Source organism: Aulonocara stuartgranti (assembly GCF_965226115.1).
Source record: "Aulonocara stuartgranti genome assembly, chromosome: 19".
Classification (NCBI taxonomy): domain Eukaryota; kingdom Metazoa; phylum Chordata; class Actinopteri; order Cichliformes; family Cichlidae; genus Aulonocara; species Aulonocara stuartgranti.
The window spans coordinates 34028801-34049394 of NC_138955.1; the positions used below are offsets into that span (position 1 = coordinate 34028801).

General features: G+C 37.8%; 1 protein-coding gene across 2 annotated transcripts; it reads right to left on the bottom strand.

Moving 5' to 3' along the window:
- Window positions 1-556: 556 nt before the first annotated feature.
- On the bottom strand, window positions 557-20437 carry LOC309695875 (regulator of telomere elongation helicase 1-like). 2 transcript variants are annotated; one of them, XM_082516845.1, is made up of 29 exons: window positions 20247-20437; window positions 18798-18987; window positions 17845-17938; window positions 17260-17341; window positions 15791-15851; window positions 15085-15160; window positions 13661-13745; window positions 13429-13494; window positions 12530-12686; window positions 12204-12242; window positions 12042-12114; window positions 11775-11872; window positions 11591-11646; window positions 11278-11349; window positions 10992-11073; window positions 10671-10803; window positions 9143-9256; window positions 8549-8589; window positions 7956-8041; window positions 7085-7162; window positions 6857-6934; window positions 5516-5662; window positions 5249-5364; window positions 4942-5065; window positions 4296-4461; window positions 3873-4012; window positions 2071-2248; window positions 835-972; window positions 557-718 (listed from the first exon to the last, which is right to left on the bottom strand). In XM_082516845.1, the coding sequence occupies exons 1-29, from the start codon at window positions 20346-20348 to the stop codon at window positions 705-707; spliced, it is 2886 nt and encodes a 961-aa protein (XP_082372971.1). In that variant the 5' UTR covers window positions 20349-20437; the 3' UTR covers window positions 557-704. The 2 variants fall into 2 exon arrangements, with proteins under 2 accessions (XP_082372971.1, XP_082372970.1); XM_082516844.1 differs by having other exon boundaries at window positions 2038-2248; window positions 20247-20436.
- Window positions 20438-20594: the final 157 nt, after the last annotated feature.

Below are 20594 nucleotides of genomic sequence, written 5' to 3' on the forward strand. Positions count from 1 at the left end.
AGAAAAACAGCAATAGTGCTCACCTCTACATGCTTCATGTTGTAAGTTGACAGTCCATGTTGATGCTGAATAGTGGCCTTAATGTGTAGATTATATAATTACTTAACTGAAATGTCCACTACAGGTTTATGTAGTTAGAGTTGGCAATCTTTCTTACAGAACATTTACTATGACTGATGTTAGTAGTCCTGTGTTTGTCCGTTATATGTCGTATGTAGCACCAGGGTCTCAGAGGAACGCTGTCTCACTTCACTCTGTACTGTAACACTATACATGGTTGAAATTAAAATAAAAGCCACTTGAATTGCCTTGTTACCTGAGATTACAGTTTACAGTTAAGCAACATATTCATTTGTAATTTATGGACCTTTTTTTTTATACAGTAGTGATCATGTTTTGAATGTTGATTCCAAGACAGCTTTTGTCTGTTTGGCTTTTTGTAATTTTAATTGTCTTTCCAATTTGCCAGAACACTTCTCCACAATCACTGTCCACATATACATACATACGTTCATAAGAACACAACTCTGAAGCCAAGCTGAGGTACGGGAGTCACTGAATGGCTGGTTTATTTTATTGAACGTTGAAAACATTTTTGTAAAGTTGTCCTCAAATGACAAGTCATCTTCTCTGCTGGAATAGGAGACATCCTGGAAGAGGTGATACGCCAGTCTGACATCTTCCACCCAAATGTCATCTCCAAACTACTTGGACTTGTCTGTGAGTAGATACACCACAAACTATAATATGACATCCACAGCAGGCATTTAACTAAAATTTAACTTGATCTGTTCGCACAAGAGCACTAAGTAAATATCAGATAATGTTTCTTACCGTTCTGCAGCATTACTGTATTCTTCCTATCCTTGGACAGAGTGTGATCAGGTTTGTATCCACAGCCCTGCCTTGCCATCTTCTGGCAATTTTCATCAAACCTCTTTTTGTGGTGTGGGCGAACAAAGTGGTAGAGGCCTGTGACACAAGGCAGCAATAGCAATCAACTACAAACTGTTTTAGCAATATTCCACTAACACACTGTTATATTGGTGCGAAATTATGACTTTGACATTGTTATTAGTATTGTGTAAATGTCTGATAATGAATACAGGTATATTCAGTTTTTTAAAAGTAACATTGGTTGAGGGGTTCCTAAGCTATTGTGAAAAACTGGGCAAACTACAAAGAACGCAATGATCCTATCCACAGTACATAGTTTCATTACGTATACATATTATGGTAGAGAAATCAATTTAAGAAAAGAGTGGAAATTCATATTGACCAACTATGATCTGCACTGTATCCAAACATGCCAGTTCATCCAAGTTGAGGTGGGCAAGCCATGGTCAACATGTATGAAGGCTGAAATTAAATATGGTGATGTTGATGGGACAATTTAGGAAATCACTGACTGCAAGAGATTTTTACCCAGTTATTAAAAACAATCCATGTTAACAATTATCCTGGTTTGTAGTGCCGACGTGGGAAATTTTTCTATTTTGTTTTACTATTGTGATAGGTATGAATGTGCAATTACAATAAAGAGTTCTCTCTCCATCTTGAATTAAAGCTCATTTCATCTTTACCATTTGGACAAAACACAACTTTTACAATTTTGTACTGTGCATGACCAAGTTGAAAATCAAAATCCCTGCTTGTTTCAATAAGTCAATGCATTCTGCACATATTTCAACTATTTTGCTGGCGTGAGATTTTAAATAAACAAATTAATATTAAAAAAATAATAATTTAAAATATTTCATTCAATTTGAAAGAGTTGAAAAAAAGATAATGACTTTAATGGATTTGTAAATAAGTGAATTGGTTAGACACATTTTACCTAGAGAGTAATATGAACTACTCGTAAATCTAGAAAACGTGTTCCGAGTTCAGACCTGTGCAAAGCAGGTATACTTCATAGATGTAGGTGAGAGAGCGTACTCTCATGCCTCCAGTGAGTATATTGTCATTCTTAAAGTCTCAGTGTTAACCAAGTGAGGTATTTTTGCAGCTATTAATTTATGACAGCAGAAGATTTACCATGTAGGAGATTCTGAGTATTAGTGTCTTTGCCTAAAAATGCGGTTTCAGTCAGCAGGTGATTCAGGTCATCAGTCTTTTTGTAGGTGTGCAGCGCCCGTATGATGCGGTGACAGCAGACCTCACTCAGGGACTTCTTCATGTCCGCCAGGAATGTCTTAGCCCTGCTGGGTTTACGTTCTTGAGACAAATCCTCAGGGACACCCAGCTTCTTCAATGACATTAGAAGAAACAAAATCTGAGCAGCATAAACTTTTTTACCACTATTTTACAAGTACAGAAATCAATCAAAAACTAAGTATACTTCCAGCTCTCAAGACTGTCTTCCACGTGCTTACATCTCTCACTACAATTCACAATGTTGTCTGAGAACATCACAGTCCATGGAGACTACTGCCTGACCTCATCTGTCAACCATTAGTACTGCAAACAAAAGTGGCCCAGATCAGATCCCCATCTGTCATTCCTACTGCACACCTACTCATGTATCTGGCTCTTACTCTGACTTATTTCTGCAGTACCATATTTCCTTTCTTGGCATGCTACCATGTGAGGTCCAAAAAGACACAATGCGAATACTTCTGACCTTCTCTATATACCAGATTAGGCTTAACATTATGAACCCTAACAGCTGAAGTGAAGAAGATTGATTCTCTCTTCATCATGGTACCTGTCTTGGTTTATATTAATTTCCAGTTTGCAATGGTCAGTATCTATCAAAAGTGGTTCAAGAAAGAAAGTGTGTGAACCAGCGACAGGGTCATGGGTGGCCAAGGCTCACTAATGAGTAAAAACTGGCCTATGTGTACTAATCAAAAAAAGCGACTGTGGCTAAAACTGCTAAAAAAGTCTTGGTTGATTCTGATAGATATCTGTCAGAATACAGAGTGGATCACATATAAGTATGGGGCTACATAGCTTCAGACCAGTCAGGGTGATCATGCTAAGCCCTGTCCACTGCCAATAATAGGTAATTAGAATTGAATTATTTTTTTGGGTCATATTAATGACCCTCTCAAATGCCTTTTTGTGTGGCATGGTGCAGCTAGAGAACCATAAACAGATGCAGCATGTGAGCACACTTTCAATGGAGCCACAGTAGAAGATGATCATTACTTGGATGTTACTTTGAGATGTAAATTTTGCATAAACATTGTTGCAGATCATGCACACCCTTTCATGGAAATAGTATTCCATGATGGCTAAGCAAGATAATGTAAAATACGTTCAAAAATGTTTTGAGGAACACAACTCTGGCTGCAAACATATTGGTGCCAGATAACCCAGACGACCTTCAGAGGTCTTTTGGACTGTTTCGGAAAGTAAGGACAACCAACACAATATTAGGAAAATGGTTATAACGTTATACCATACTGGCATACTTCTCTGTTAACACTCAATGCAAAAAACAAATCTAGTTTTCGTGCCTTAGCATACCTGAAACACATTGGTATATATGCACCAAGAATATATATCTTCCTTAGCTGCTGGTATATCTCATCTACTTTATCCTGCTGTAGTTACTATAGTTCTGCACATCCTAAATAACTGTACCAATATCCTTCTTCTCTGAGCGATACTCTCACTTTCCAAGACTATGTTAAACAATCTGGTTAAATTTTCACTGCTCTCCCTCCTATACATCTCCATACCTCCACAGGTATGTCATTTGTACCAACTGCCTTTCCAATTTTCATCCTCTTCAAAATCTATAGTAATCCCCCCTCACACATACACACAGACACACACACACACAATTACTCACACACTTTGTCTGTTACTCATGATGTGAATTAGTACTTCTTACACTGTGACAATGTCAGAAAATGATCTACCTTTTGCTCTCGCATGTCCTCTTCAATGGTATTGCTGGCTTGCTCCAAAGCATCCAGCAAGTTGAGTGGTCTCCTGTTATTGTGCAGCACCTCATACTGATTAAGGAAATTGGCCATGTCATTGGCTCCATTCTTCTCATCTGATCACAAAAAAATAATCAAGGACTCACATTGGGGCAGCTGTACATTTTAAAACTAATATTTGCATTTCTGTAGGTTTCGGTTTAACTGGCTTTTAGTCACTTCAATTTATACCATTTATTATTGAACTCATTGTTTCTAATGTAGTTTTTCTCCATTTAAACTCAATGAATTGTAAAGACATTCTAGTGAAATATATCTGGTATAGCAAAAGCACACCTTGATCTTTAATATGCTAAAACGAAACATAGCAAAACATCAAACCACATCCATTGTACTAACTGAGTCTCCTCCTCTTCAAGCTGGGAAGGTATGTGTCCAACACCTTGGCCTTCTGGGTGTGAGAAGTTTGCAAGTAGCGGCGAGAAGTGGAACTGGAGGACTGAGTGTCTCGTGAACACTCAGTCTCGTGGTTGTGTGCTGGAGCCTTCTTCCCAACCACAGGCCTCTTAAATGTTTAATGCACACACTGTCAGTAGAAGCTGACCAACTGACCTGCAAACAACTTTCATAAAAGCGTCTACACATTTTACTGCACATGCAATGATATGATATGTTAGCCGATATTTATTATTAAAAGAATCCGACAACAAAGGTTGGCATGGTGTTACAAAAACCCATAACTCTAACTTTATTATAAAAAAACTGGCAGAAAAAACTAGAAATCAAAGTTCATTAAAAGTATATTTTGGCGAGATAAATAGTGCCATAGACATTAATGAAAATACTCAAGGTAAATATTCACATTTTTAACTACTCTGGATTTTTTTTGTTTTAAATCACAACTCAAGTTTCCTATCTTTTCAGAGCTTAAAAAACCTACCCACAAATCCGGATTACCAACAGTACTATTAGCTGGTTCCTTAACAAAACTGAATAATGAAAGAATTTGCAGCATTGTATGAACTGTGCAGGTGCGACTACCCACCATTTTTTGTGCAGTCCTGAAGAACTGAGAGACATCACGGACGACATTGCCAAAGGTGTCATAGAGGCGCACATAAGACCTCACCCATGATGGAAGCATGGCCCGGGTATCAGCATTTTTAAATCTGTTGGGAAACTTTTCATTTTAGTTTAAGAATACTTTTTTACATTTTCAATTAATAAGGTGAACTAAGCACTTAATTGAGAATTTTTTAAATGTGAAGCTTCGGAGACACTGTCTGGTATAGTGGAGAATGTTCCCTCTTGTATGATGTTACTTAATTAAGTAAACGTGGTCTATATCTGACCTCTGATCACACAAGAAGATCGCTCCATAGTCTTCCTTGTGACGAATCACTCTACCAATGGCCTGATTCACAGCTCTGAAAGCCTGCTGTCTGTACCAGTCTTGCCCTGATAAGTACTGTTCACACACATACACACACACACACACACACACACACACACACACACACACACACACACACACACACACACAGAAATCCAACTACCGTTATACGACCAAGCAATCCTTTAGTGTACCTCAATAGTTAATTTTGTTGATTTTCTTTCACCTTTTGCCCTACAGAATTCTTTTGATTCATCTCATCCAAAAATTGCATTTTCAGGACAACGCGAGGGTCTTTTTTTGGAGGGAAAGGAAGGCCAGTAATGATGACACCCCGACCAAACATGTCTGCAAAATCCAGACCCTCGCTCGCCTAAGACAAGAAGATATAATTACATAGCAGCTTTGAGAGAAAGTTTTTGTGTAACCCTACATTAAAATGAAAGAGAATCCTAACTCCATATCTACGTTTTCTTAAATGTTTATCCAATTAGTCACAGCCATCATAGAAAAAGAGGTAGGTTGCAAAATGGAAAAACAGCATAAAACGGTTAACAAAGAGAGATATTCATGTCACAAAAATGAACAGTCATTCCCAAAACATTGTATGGTAATACACTTGTAAACAAAAGAAAAAAAATTGCCTGATGTTGACACAAGAGGACAAGGGTACCAAAGATATGACATGTCCTTTGAATATCATATACAATTGTGATCAGAAGTTTATGAACACTCATCATGGGTATGAATGTCATGATTATTTTGGGCTTCTAATGATTTCTTTCAACTGCTCTTTTTCCAGGTTGAAATGGTTTTACAGCATTCATCTATTATGACTTGAACATTATTGGATGCACTACTTTAAATTAATTGAGATTTTATATTAATCGCACAGGGTCAAAGGCATATAATAAACTCAAATATCAACAGACATCCACTTAAATCTTTCATAAGGTCTTTGTCTTTCAAATTGATGAGGTCAAGGCCATTAAACTCATCAGTGATTGTGATTTATTACAGCTGGAAGTTTCTCTTTGCAAGCATAAAAAGGACAAATATTCAGAACAACATGAAAGTCCAAGGAACTCAGTTTATGTAAATTGGGAAGGTCTCTTGGAACCATTCTGAACTGCAATTCCAAGATCATTAGTTCAAACAACTTCAATTAAATACAAGATATTCAAATGACTCACTACTTTACCATGCTCTGAAGGGGGGGACTCTAGGATATCAACAACTACAACATTTGCAGGTGTCCACATAGATAAGCCAAATGATTTCTGGAGAACAGTTTTTTGGACCGAGAAAAACAATGATCGAGTTGTTGTCCACAATTACAAGGTGTGTTTGGACGAGTAAAAGTGAGGGCTTAACACCTAACAACACTGCACCAACTATCAAGTATGGTACAGATGGATGATTTGTACGAACATTCATGATCATGATGATTGTATGTAAACTTCTGATCACAACTGTATACCCACACTATACAGCAAAAGTTGGAGCTGAAACATGACAACAGAAAACATTGTAGGACTTTTGCAGAGTCCATGGACAGCCTCCTCACCTTCCCTCGACACACACCAAAGAAGGCTCCTCCTTTGGATCGGGGATCATTGACTTTGGTGTAATAACCATCAATGACCTAGGAATAGACAGAAAGAAGCTCAATTTCTTTCAAATCTTTAGATTTTTATAACTATAAAAAGCTTAGGATATTTCTTCAGATGTGAAATGTTTAAAGAGGGGTTCACAGCCGAGTGATAAGACACCTAAAATATAAATAAATACTAACTTCATTAAAGGTGCCCTTCTCTGTAGGTTCAACAAACATGGGCTTTAACTTCTCAATGCGGTTTGCATGTCCAGTAGCCTGGTGATAACACATATACACACGCAGGAAATTACTTTATACAGTAACATCTTAGATTGTTATAAATGATTAAATTGACTGTGGAGTACCTCACTTAAAAAGAAAGAAAGAAAGAAATGAGTTCATACTGGTTAAAAGGCTTTTTACTTTTAATTATTACATTTATATTTTGATATCTTTACTATTTTTTAAAATATGCACACTGTACCCTTACGCACCCTGATGGCTCCCCGCCCCACCAGCTTATCGTTGTGGAGGGGTTTGTATGTCCCAGGTATCCCAGAGGCTAAATTGTGAGGGGGCTATTTGCCCCGTGGTAGGGTCACCCATGGCAAACTGGTCCTGGTTGAGGGGCCACACAAAGAGCGATTTAAAAGGCCCCTGGTAATAGAACGTCAAAGGAACAGTTCCTACTACCCGGGACAGGGTTACCAGGGAGAATGCTGGACAGACCACGTGAACGTAAGGGTATAGTTAGAAGTCCACAAAACTTTGAGAAGTTTTGTGGACTTTGAGAAGGGTGTCTGGCCCATTGCTCCGGGCCATTCGATCCGTATACGACTGTTGCAAAAGCTCGTCTGCATGGCCCATCATCCACTGGAAACAATAGCAGAGTTGTCTGTATATTAAATTTCCATTAAATGTATTTCTAATTTGCTAGACAATACAAAATATAATTCATGGAGAAAGAGAACACAAAACATAAAAGTGACTAGAAAAGCTAAAAAAAAAAAAAAAAAAAAACCCAAACCCTTATGGTTTTCCACAGGTGATTCTGCTGAATTACACTTACCCTCCAGAATTCCAATGTTTTTTCCATTGAAGGAAAGGAAGGGAAAAATACTAAGAGTCCATGAGGAACCAGACGACTCAGGTTGGCTGAGAAAAGAACACAGGTTACAAAACTGTATCACAATCAAAACCAAGGTAACAATTAAGTTTAAAATCCAGGCATCTGTGAAAATAGAATTTATGAAATTTAACAGAGTTAAAAGTTAGCAGAGAGTTAGCTTGCTAGTTTCCACCTAAACATAGTACGCCATGTTCTGATCGAGAGATTTCTAAAAAAAAAAACATTACAACATACAGCCGAAGGATGGACGCTAACTTTTTTTTTTTAAAATGGGCTTGTTCAGATTGAATAGAACAAGATAAAAGCCTTAAAATGTGTTAAAAACACAACAGCCTCAATAAATGCAGAGTAGTTTGGGCCCGGAAACTGGGTTCAGGTACGTCATCACTTAATGAAAAAGATAATAAGCAATATGAAATAACCATGAAGATCAGAGCATTAAGTTAACAGTGTTGCTGATGTCAGTAAGAAAAAAAAATCTCCTTAGAAACAGCAAAACCAAACAATTTCAATACTGTATATTGTGATCTTACCAACAGTGTTGCCTAAAGATGCCATGTTTTCAGGAACAAACCTGTGACAGAAATTTAAAGTTTGAGTTTAGCAATCAAGTAAAAACTTCACAGTCAGAACCAATGTAGGTATATATTAGTTCTGTCAGCGTTCACACGTTAATCTGGCGTTAACAGGCTTAAACGCGTTAAGGCAGTCCTCACAATTAACATGAAAAATATTTTAACGCACTCAATCCATCTGGAGTGCAGAATATAAAACAGTATGATTGGTGGGGTGTTCTTTCTAATACTTATCTTGCAATACAAAGTGCATAGAAAAGACTGTTTTCTTGAATTAGTATTATATAAAAATTAACTAAAGTCTTACATACACATAAAAGGATTTAACTTGACTTTATAATAAATCAAAACATGAGAAAAAAATATCGTTACACAACGATAATTGACTCCAGAAGTCAGAAAAACTAGCAAATAAATGAGCAAATTATAAGTTTTGCCATGCACCTTAATTTGTATTTAGGCATATGGCAAAACATATTTCATTTCAAACAACTGCAAATTTCCAAAGTGACCTGTTAGAAAGTAATCATATGCTAAAAAAAGAATACTGACCTTCGATCAAACGCTGAACTTAAGGGCACTCCATCTGGGCCTTGTGCAATGACGCCCACAAAGATCTGGTCGCGCTCAATCACATGGCTGTTCTCCAGACATACTGGGAATTCTCTGTAAGAGGAGGAGCAGAAACTCACTGTGATCAAGTTTTAGGTTTACCCCGCTGTCCATGCAGCAAACAAAAGTTTAGTAGTAATGCTACTTCATATGATACTTCATGATGAATTTCTATTCAGTGAAGGACAGAAAAATTGGAGGTTACAACATTTTCAAAAAGCATTACACTTACAGAAAACCATATATGTTAGATGTATTAGACAGAATTTTTTGAAAATGTAAAGATAAAATGCCGCAAATTCATCGGCATGTGTCATACTGACTAACTCCACTCTCAAGAATCCTGCCCATATTTACAAGCTGCTACACTCGTCACTTTAAATAACATCAAGGTCAATTGGCATTCTCTTTCGAGGATGCCAATGTTCACATTTTGGACAGAGAGGACAGATGGTTTGAAAGAGGAGTGAAAGAAGCCATCTATGTCCACTGTGAGCGACCATCTTTGAACAGAGGCGGGGTTTACGACACCAACTCTCTGCCATCTATAATCCAGTTTTGAGATCCTTCCCAGACGCCTTAACGCCCACTCACATCCTGGGCCATCTGACCTCAGGAATTCGCATGATAAGGTGGGGCCAGGTTTCACAATGAACACACCCGAAACTCTGGCTGATTGGGACCCACACCCAGTTTCCCACCTTGGCTCAGGCGACTAGAGGATCATCAGGGGGTCCTTTTGTCCCTCTGTGGGGGGAAACTCCCACTAGGTTTATATCTGGGACTCTCCACCATTTGACCTTAGAACTGAAGAAGCTTCTCGGATGAGAGGTGAAACGTCTTCAAGCAACTTAAAGAAGTCCAGACGCTTTCCTTTGCAAGCTCCTTTGACCATCAAGGTCAATTTAACTCTTTCAACTGTAACTTGTAAATTTAAATTGTTATTGATCCTTTTACTTTAGTCATAAAGTGTGTATTTGTTTCTTACTCTTCTTATATTTATTGTTAGTCATTTGCACTGCATGGAATTGGAGCCTCATCGTCTTGTCTCGCTATATACTACACTGTATATAGCAGAGATGACAATGCCTTTGGATGCTAACAAATTGTTAGAGGATTACATAGATCTGTGTATTGTCAGAATCATTCTGATTTATTCATAGACCATGTCAAACAAGTTCTCCTGGCTATAAAATGAATCATTAACTTTTATGTTGAGCATCGTTCAATTGCTAGAAAAATCAAATAATGAACAGAAGATTTAAATTATGAGATAGTGAACAGTTTCTACATCAAACAGCAGTTCACTGTAGAAAGGGTTTAATTCTTCTGTTCAATGTTCAGACTAAACAGGTATAAAGGTGATTGTTTTTTTTTATTTTTTTTTATTTTAAAGTAGTTGCTACTCAAGCTGGTGTGGGAAAAATGTAATTGTGCAGCAGGGCAGTCAGAGTGACAGCTAACTTACATTCTCATCTCAGATGTGAAAGAAGACAGGGGCGATAGGGTACCACTTGTCAGAATGATGCAGCGAATGCCTTGATTCACCAGATCTTGCATACTGAAGGCCGGAGAGAAGCACCAGTAACTCAGAATATTTCCTGCAATTTCCAGAGAAACACATCACATTTACCTGTAGTACGAATCTTTCATACACTAATAACGATTGAAACTATAACTTTTAACAGGGTTCACACTCTAGCGGAAATATATAAATGGTATTAATAAAATTCATTCTGTCAATGTGGATCCATGTAACACAACAATGCATCAGGTTGTGCACCGTTACCTTGCTTTTTTGATGAACCTGAAGCCCACATATCAACACTATGTTTTTTTGAGTGAATGCTGGTGTCCCGATGGATATGAACCTGAGCCGAACAAATGACAGAAGCTCATAATTAGTTATTTAATTTCCAAGATTTCTTTTTAAATTTAATATACCGGAACAATGGTGATAGTTGTGGCAAAGATATGCTACTTTTAGCTGGTTCCAATATGAACACGAATTGTATCCCCCCCCCCCCCCCAAAAAAAAAAAAAAAAAAAAAATTCCATTGACTTAATGAACACACCTTGAAATGAGCCGTGTTGGTTTCCATCTGGTGTAGTTTCTCCTTTTCTGACGGTTCACCACAAAATACCAGCTAAAATAACAAAACAAAGGGGAACCTTCAAACATGCCACAAGGTGATTAAATAACTACTCTTTATACAACGAAGAGTAATGAATTCTATAATTTTATTGACTGTCCTCAATCAAATCTGTTAGGCCACACAAATAATATGGGACCAATGCATATTAATTTTCACTCAAAAAGACAAAAATCCCCCCCCCCAAAAAAAGTTTAATATTGACCAAATTCTTTAATAGCCATACAAAGTGTACCTGTATGATATCAGAAAGCTTCTGGAGTCCACTAGTATTGAGAAATATTCCTGGCTCTGAGGAGAAACATGCATCAAACAGGTCATTTGTTAATTAGTTGCACTGATCGGTATAATAAAACTAGCCAATGTTACAAATGATAAATGATGTGATAATGTGTCTAAGCCAAAATATGATGCCTTACGTTGTGCCAGGTATCCAATGATGTGCTCCAGAGCTTCATAGACTGCTGTCTTGCTGCTGAAGGTCAGATTAGCTTTTTCGAACACCTCATAGATGAAGCTAAGACACAACATAGAGACATGCAGTGCTTATTAGGTTTATTATAACAGTTAAGATTCAGAATCATTCTCTCAGCAGCTTTAAGTGAGAACCCGCACTACGGTTAAGGTACTAACTACAGAGACATTCTATGACCACACTTTATTTGTTCTACCATGCTGTCACCTACATTCCAGGTTTGGTAATGCCTTGATCACTTGGATCATAGGCATCAATGGCAGCTTCCAGATCCAGTAGTATCTCTGTTAAAGCAGAAAATAAGTTTTGAAAATTAACTCTTGTCACAAACCAACAGGACGACTGACTCCGCAATACTTTAATAAATACTTACGTTTGATTTTTGCAATGGTGGACAAACCTAATTTGAAACCTAAAACAAAAAAAGAAAATATTAAAAGACGTGCAGCTGACAATCCTTTACTTGCTTTACAAAACAACAAAAAATTATTACTATTAATAATTTAATAAGGCCAAGGCTAAACTAAGGCTAATAAAGTTAGTGAAGACTTAAAAGGTAGAAGTAAATCCAAACTTATACAAGTATACAAGTAGCCCAAAATGCCATGAAATTTATACATAACTATACTATATTCCATGGAAAACTCTTTTAGAAACATGTATATAACCTGAGAAATTGAGACAAGTAGGTTTTCTTACCAGAAGCGGAGGTTTCTCCATGAAAGTCTACATTCACAGAGTCTCTGTGGCTGATTTCTTTAGACTGCTCCACAAGCAGCCTGTCCACAGCATTAATGGCTGAGGCTACATCGTAGGGAGTGAGATCAAATGATGTTGATTCTTCACATGTCTTTTCCTGCAAATAAAAGAAGTAAAATTTCCCGGAGGGATTAATAAAGTTTTATCTAATCTAATATAATATAAACATTGCTACCCCAAATTGAAAGGTCTGCAAACGTTCTCTTCATGTTTGAAAATGGAATATGTATCAGCCTATAAATAATAGTGATCGCACCACATTGTGTTTTATTTATTACAAATTGTTTGTAAAGCTTAAGTAACTGGAAATTTTAATACATTTCACTTCAACTATTATGGCATGATGATGACATTAGTACTTTAGTATGCCCAAGAGTACATTTCATACAGGAGTTTGAATTTATGTTTTTTAGGTTCTTTAATTAATAAAAGAAAATATTTGTTCATGTTTAAATACTGTACACTGAGCATTTTGTGAAATTGTAGATCTACTGTAATCAATCACTTGTAATGCACAGTAATGACATGGGATTTATTAAAAAATGCATTTTTTTGTGAAGCTATGCTGTTCAATATCTGGCTTGCAAAAGGATAGTTCATTAATGTGAATTTGTGCATGTACTTGTATTTCTCTACACTAAAACAAAAGGAAAATCTGGAAGCATTTGTTTTAATATGTGCTTAGGGTTTGAGCAGCCCAGCGGTCTTTATTTAGGCTCTATGTGGCATACAAGTTAAAATGAATTTGAAAGCCTTAGTAGTGGGTCACTTCTGGTCTTCGAAGCTTTAATTTAGTTTACTTAGTGAATACATTTAACAAAGGAAAGATATAACCATACCACATTGTGAGCCTCGTCAAAGATAACCACAGCTCCATTCAGGTCGATACTGAGTGCCTTACGGCTCTGGGGAATGGAAAGACGGAGAGAGCGAGAGAGTGGCAGTTGAATATTAGGATTCATGGAAATTGGAAATGACAGTGCCAATCATAACACTAAAGTCTCTTTCAATGCTGAATTATGGTCACATATATCATCCTGAGATGTAATGAGGATGGATGACTGAGCTCACCTTTGGATCTAGCAGGTAGTTGTATGGCATAAAAATGACATCTGCTTCTTGTTTCAGTGAACGAGAGAGGTAGTAAGGACAGACTCTGTGGAAAAATGTGCAAATCCGAAATCAAATACATGAACTTCAAACAAAAACAGACCCATCCTGATAGCTGGGTCTAAGTGTAGCCAGGCCTATATAACATCTTACATCCTGCTACTGTGTGTTGGATAGTCTCCGGGGAGCCATTGCACACGCTGCAGTTTCGGTCCTGTGCGCTATGGTTGACTCCTGGCTTTATTGAAGTGGTGCTTAGGGCCTATTGTTGTGGTGCCACAATCAGAGCCTCTGTGCTGTCCTTTAAGCCAGCCTTTGCTAGTTGCCATGTCAATGGTGCGTGTGCTAGAGGGATTGTGCATGACAATTCCTTATCATGTATTTGAGTCACCCAAGCAGCTCATCTCGGGTGGCCCATCTTGCTAGTGTCTTCATGGATGCTGAGGGTTTCATCCTGAACTCACTAATCACCTTGCCTCTTTCTATTGGTTGGGGTGCTGGAGTTTGGGTGAAGATCTCTATAAACTGTGAGGACACCGTATGTCCTGATATCAGTAGCCTATATAAGGTGTCAGTGGCCATTTTATTATTTCGGCTATGGTACACCCAGGTACTTTTAGATTGTTGATTTGACCACTCTTATTTATTTTTGTTTTCGACCTCTGATGGATTTCTTTGGGTTTTTTCAGCATTATGATGTTTCTCCTTCAATTGTATTGATATGACTTTGGTCCTTGTATTGAAAGTTTTAGTGAACTGATACAAAATACAAATTCAACACTTTGATCAACTCTAGATCTTTTTTCTGCTTAATTTGTCATGAAATGATGAAAGACCAGTCCTTACCTGGCCATGAAACTGTCTATCAGTCAGTTATCCAACTACTTTTAAACTGCTAAAAATAGAGGACGATGCATTAAAAATGGCTGCAATTCCTAAACGGTTAACACCAAATATCTGTTAAGCCCCATTCATTTTGCAAGTCACTTAACCCACTCCACCCACTATAATGAAATGCCTCTATTTTGTAACATATTTATTGGGTCACCTCACTGTTCCAATCAAGAGTTCAGCTTAACTTTAAGTTGTGACCCATCTATAGATTACCTACAGGGGTTTCACACTGGCTACAGTTTTAAAGGGTTTTGCTGGACAGCGCTAAATAGCATCTTATACTGAAGTAAAGAGGATACTACTAATCAAGTGACTGATTAATAAAATACTATTTGATTCATTAGCTACTATTAAGACAATACTTTGGTGTCACACAGAGACATACCCACCTGCCAATGCTGATTATTTCTTACCAAAGTAAGAAAGTGCAGAACAGAGACTTATTAGTGAAACAGAAATTTACAAAAAAAAAGAACACATCAATTACACACCTCTGCTTGTTGCCAAATTGGACCAAATCCTCCACATCAAGGATAGAACTAACAAAGTCTCTATCAGTGCTCTTTTCTAGAAGAAAAAAAGAAGATCAAGCTTAAGATTGAGTATTTATAAGATAAATTGCTATAAATCACTGATGGAATAGAATAGAATAGATTAAACCTTTATATTCCCAGAAATTAGAAATTTGGGATGGTTACACAGCTCTTATAGCAAGACAGATATAAACACAAGTAGTCCTTTATACACAAGAAACCAAATTCATATGTGCAGATAAAAATTTACAGAGAGATGTATAAAAATGACACGTGTCAAGTTTCCTGTTTTCTATCAAATGGGGGATTTTTATATAAGTTATAGAACGGCGTCATAACAAGTTATTATAATTTGCTATCCTCGAAGTAACAAATGCATGGACCACATTCTCAACATAACAATTTTCATTCAAATTTTTACAGCCACTAAAAGCAGGCAGTAGACATTTCATTAATATCCACATTTTGGACATTCCTGGACTTCAAACTTCCTCACAGTAGTACGTGAGGCCAAGGTTGTGCGATACATAGAAAGTTATTAGTGTTGAATAATATAATATTTGAATGATATATGTAGTCTGTACAACACAAACAAAAAAGGTAAATTACATGCTTTTCTAGACTATTATGCTACACGGATATAGTCACTCTGTTAGACCATTACCTTCAAGTTTTTTGTAGTAGACACATGACCTGGTGGAAACTTTTCCTCTGCACATATGAACCTGAAAAACAAAAAAATTGATTCCACAATAAGACAAAAATCACTAACTATCTACCCATAACCCGTTACTTATCATTTTTTTTCCACCAGCTAGCTCATTGGCTCATTTTTAATAGTACACATACAGACATTAGAAAGGATAGCGTCACATATGTCTTTTATGCTTTATTCCACACACAGTTAGGTATTGCAAGTTATATGTAGACTGGCACACCCAGGCACCATAAATCACTGGAGAAGAGGAGACCCGTCTCTGACCTTTGGGACTGAGAGGGCCTGCGGGGGGAGGCCTTGGAAGGTGAATCTTCATGTGACTGTTACGTGAAAAACACGGTTGAGACACTCTTGTTGCAGATGTAATAACTATTTTTTGACATGCTGGTGAGGTCTTGTAAGATGCCCAAACCACCTCAACTGGCTCGTTTGAATGTGGAGGAGTAGCCTACTTTAAACTCTGAGAAAATTTACCCTGGATAGGTTTCCCTGTTTGACACTGAACAAGTATAACAAGTTGGTAGAGGCACTATTGGCACGCAGTAGAAAGACAACTACTAGCAAATGGCCTGAGCCCACCAAAATTAGAAAATTGTCATGATGTAATGTTGTAAATATTTAAAATGTAGAAGCAGTAGACACCTATTGCAGCATAACTAAGGGAGGATTCAGGGTCACTTGATCCAGCCCTCACTATACGCTTTAGAAAAGAGGAAGGTTTTAAGCATGATCATAGTCTCCGTCTCCTGAATCCAAACTGGAAGCTGGTTCCACAGAAGAGGGGCCTGAAAACTGAAGGCTCTGCCTCCCATTCTACTTTTAAATACTGTAGGAACAACAAGTAGGCCTGCAGAGCGAGAGCGAAGTGCTCTAATAGGGTGATATGGTACTACAAGGTCATTAAGATAAGATGGGGCCTGATTATTTAAGACCTTGTATGTGAGGAGCAGGATTTGGAATTCATGTAAAGGGGCTGGTGTGGTGGCCGTTGGTTTCATTGAGCTGCTTCCACAAAAATGAGGAATTCATCTTGCTCTCAGATATAATAAAGCTCCACCGTCTTGAACTAGAGCGGGCGATAGTAGTGCTTGTGTTCCTGAGATCTAATGCACACTGAAGGCACCACACCAACCAGAACCTGCAGCAGGTGGAGAACTGATTTTATAATGCTACTGTTGGCGGCTGACCAGAACAAGGATGAAGTTACTGTTTCGAGTGGAAGTCCAATAGAATACAGTTGGCACAACTGATTTTTGTTCTTTGTGAATGTAGTCAAACTTTAAGTAGATTTTCCTCCTTTTTTTCAGCAGTGAGCTTGAAGAAATTCACTGTTTTGTGTTTAAAACAATTCATTAGACATAGCAGTTAAAACATCCCATTATATTTATATCTCTAATATTGCCTTTATAACTTACTTTGACGTGGTTGCTCTTCTGACACATGACGTCCTGGTTAATACACAACTGCTCTCTTGAGCCCATCACACACACCTTTGGGCTGAATCGAAAGAGACATGGGAGAACTGGTTTACCACAAATAGCCAAAAAAACCAGAACAGACAAAAGGTGCTGCACTCAGTAAGACTTCAAAATGATTATAGCTTATGTAATAACCCTTTAAAGCACCAGTAGTATTTGGTTAATTGGGACTTGTGTGTTGCTTTTTGAGATCTTTTAGCCTGTTAAACTTTGTCAGATACATTCTGTTATTAGGTTTCAGTTATCAGGCCTGAGTGTTTTTTTGTGAAACTGAACTCATTACACAACAAAACAAAATAAAAACGGTAGCTATTGTACCATTCCAGGATCAAATTCAGCTATACTAAAATGTATACTGTAAACCTGGTAATTAAAATTTGTATCTCCCTAGTATATACTAACAGTAGGGGTTTGGTGTCCTCATTACACCATGATCACAAAACCTATTAGAAATGTTGTTTTATATTGTGAATAGCTGTCATTCAGACAATCATGCATGATCAAAAAGTTAGAAATGCTTACCTGTATGAAGTGTTCTTTAACTCATTAATAACCTGTGTAAGCTGAGAATGTGTCCTCGTTGCATATATGATCTTGGGGACATCAGTGTAGTAGGCTTGACAACAATAAGAAAAGACAATTAGGGCTTTATACGTTGCTGAAAAAAATTAACTGAACACTTTTTAACATAGTATACCATCAAGTCAAACTTCTGGGATATTGGGCCTCATTTACTAACAGTGTATATGCGCAAATCTGTCTTTGAAGAAATTTGAGAATTTATGCAATGATCCAAAAGAACACAGACAATACAGTTTGAACAGATTAAACAGCTGAGCAATAAATATGCAAAAGTTGCAACATGATGTATATTCTAAACTTCTATATCAGCCTTCTGTCCAGATTGACATTTCTACAACAGCTGTTTTCCCAAAGCGAGAGACTGAGCACCTGCCACAGCTATTAGCTGTGCTACCACCTCATGGAGCCCCTGAACACCAAGCTGAGCAGCCTCCTACATCTCAACCATTCTTTGTACGATTTGAATGCATAGCTGAAACATGGGGATGACAACCCATCTTGACAGGGAATGGAAGAAGGACATCCTACCAAATATTGACTTACAACCTTGTTAGAGTAGTACAAATGCTGTCTTGAAATATGTAGAATATTTCCATGTATGTTTGGAAACATTACATGTTTGAGTGAATCGTTAAATCCTATTTTCCTAACAAAATATAAAGTGGTTTGAGTGCTCAAAACGAGTAGAAAAGCACTATAGAAGAAGCAGTCAATTTACCATTTATCAAAATATAAAGAAATCAGTGCTAGCTCATTTTCTATTGCATAGCGATGTAAGCACACAGCATGTCTTCGTAGCTTATATCCTTTGCGTTTTTGTATATGTATCTGTTATTCTTCTTTGACAAGTAAAATTACAAATGACTCTTGATTTGCAGATGATACAAACATACATGGTTTGTCACCGTCAGCTGTCCCCCAGGAAGACATAGGTGTGTTTGGAAACATCTCCTGGCCCAGCCTCTCTGCCATCATACAGGTAGACATGGTGTCCTTGAAGTTCTCCCTCCAGGCCAGGGTGGCACACAGCAGGCACAAAGTCTTACCTGTGCCTGTTGGGCTCTCCAGAACCCCATTGACTTTCTGAAATAACCAGACAGGTAAAGATATACATCAAATAAAATAAAATAAAAAACAAACGGAGAAAACCCAAAAACACAAATTGTGATGGTAACAACATTAAAATATTAGAGACTTCCAGGTATTAGACTACGCTTTTATGAGCAAAGATTTGGCATTGTGGAGAAAGATCTCCCTTTTAGCAGAAAGAAATATCTAGCAGATCAGGTTCATAAAAGGGCAGATATCTGCACAGATCAGTTAAAAGGTAAGGTGAAAAATAAATAAATAAATAAAACAGCACAGCGTGTGTCAAGATCCATTAGGTGACAATTGTGTACAAGTTTGATCAAACTCTGACCAGCGCTGTAGAAGTAGAAATTCTTGTGACTTGTGGCTGATATGTGGATATACACCTTGCAATTGCATAAACTGATCAGACCTTTGGCCAGATGTGTAGTGTGGTGAGAAGTAGAAAAAAACTATCAGAGAGAGTACACAACCACATGTTTAGTGCAAAACTGTCTCGGGAGCCTAACATAAGGATGGTTCAGGTTCAGTAAGCTTTCACTGCCAGAGCAAATATTTTATGATTGAAAAACATTGTAATCATTCATACACATGAAAAGGCAGATTTTTAAATCAGTTCTTGATTAAACATCGGGGGTATTTGAGCTGTTTGTCAGCTGTCAAGAGCCAGGGTAAACCCAAGACAAGTCAGCAGAGTGCTATTTATTGTATTACATAGAAACTGTAAAGAAATTCTAAGGACAGGTCAATGACATGAAGCCTCTTTTGTCATATGTTTTTTTCCCCATTATTATCATTATATTATGTGAAGCTACATTTTGGACAAGCAGACGTCAGACGGCTTGTCTTTCGGCAAATGGTAAGCATGGTGGCTTCATGGGGCTTTGGAGCGTGATGTCACGGGAGGGGGTGTGACTGCCGAAGTGCCATTTTAGCAGGCCAAACAAAGGGCTGAAGGAGCGAAAGCATCAGCAATGGCTCGCACTTAATGTGTTGTTGGTTGTTAAATCGCACGATCGGGAAGGGAATAAGCTGGAAAATCGGCTCTATTTTTTATTATTTCCCCACCTGGAAGCATCATGAGGGAGCTCGTGTATCAGATGTTACCAAAAGAAGTCATCTAGCCTGGATAGCAGCTGTGAGACGAGCTGATACTTGCAAGAAATGTGTCAACTCCAAAGCCCAGCAGCCATGACTACTCGGTATTGCCCCCATTTCCATCAACAGACATACACATGACAGTCGATTCTTACCTCCTGAAGACATTCGATTACTTTGTTCATGTATGCCTTCTGAGATTCATACGGAGAAAAGGGGAAATTCACTGTCACTCCCCTAAGAGTCAGCGAAGGCATCCTGTCCTCTGACGATTTGTAGAAAGCAGTTCCCAATCGCGCCCAGTTTTGTCAACGCCTACGTAAGGACGATCGCTATTGGCTGTCCAAGAAGTCGCGAGATAACTAATCCCATAATTTACTTAATTGGTCCTGCCTGAGCATTTGTAACAGACACTGTAGGAAAGGGAAATAACATTGTGGAAGACACATAAAGTGAGTTAAAAAAACAACCTAAAAGCGTTTAGAATACATTTTGCAGCGGAA

What these genes read in the sequence shown, in the direction of transcription:
- LOC309695875 (XM_082516844.1), bottom strand. Translation starts at nt 20,348, where the DNA reads ATGCCTTCGCTGACTCTTAGGGGAGTGACAGTGAATTTCCCCTTTTCT. An exon ending in ACTACCTGCTAGATCCAAAG is followed by an intron (nt 13,495 to 13,660) that starts GTGAGCTCAGTC and finishes TCCATTCCCCAG; the next exon opens with AGCCGTAAGGCACTCAGTAT. An exon ending in TGGAGAAACCTCCGCTTCTG is followed by an intron (nt 12,243 to 12,529) that starts GTAAGAAAACCT and finishes TTTTTGTTTTAG; the next exon opens with GTTTCAAATTAGGTTTGTCC.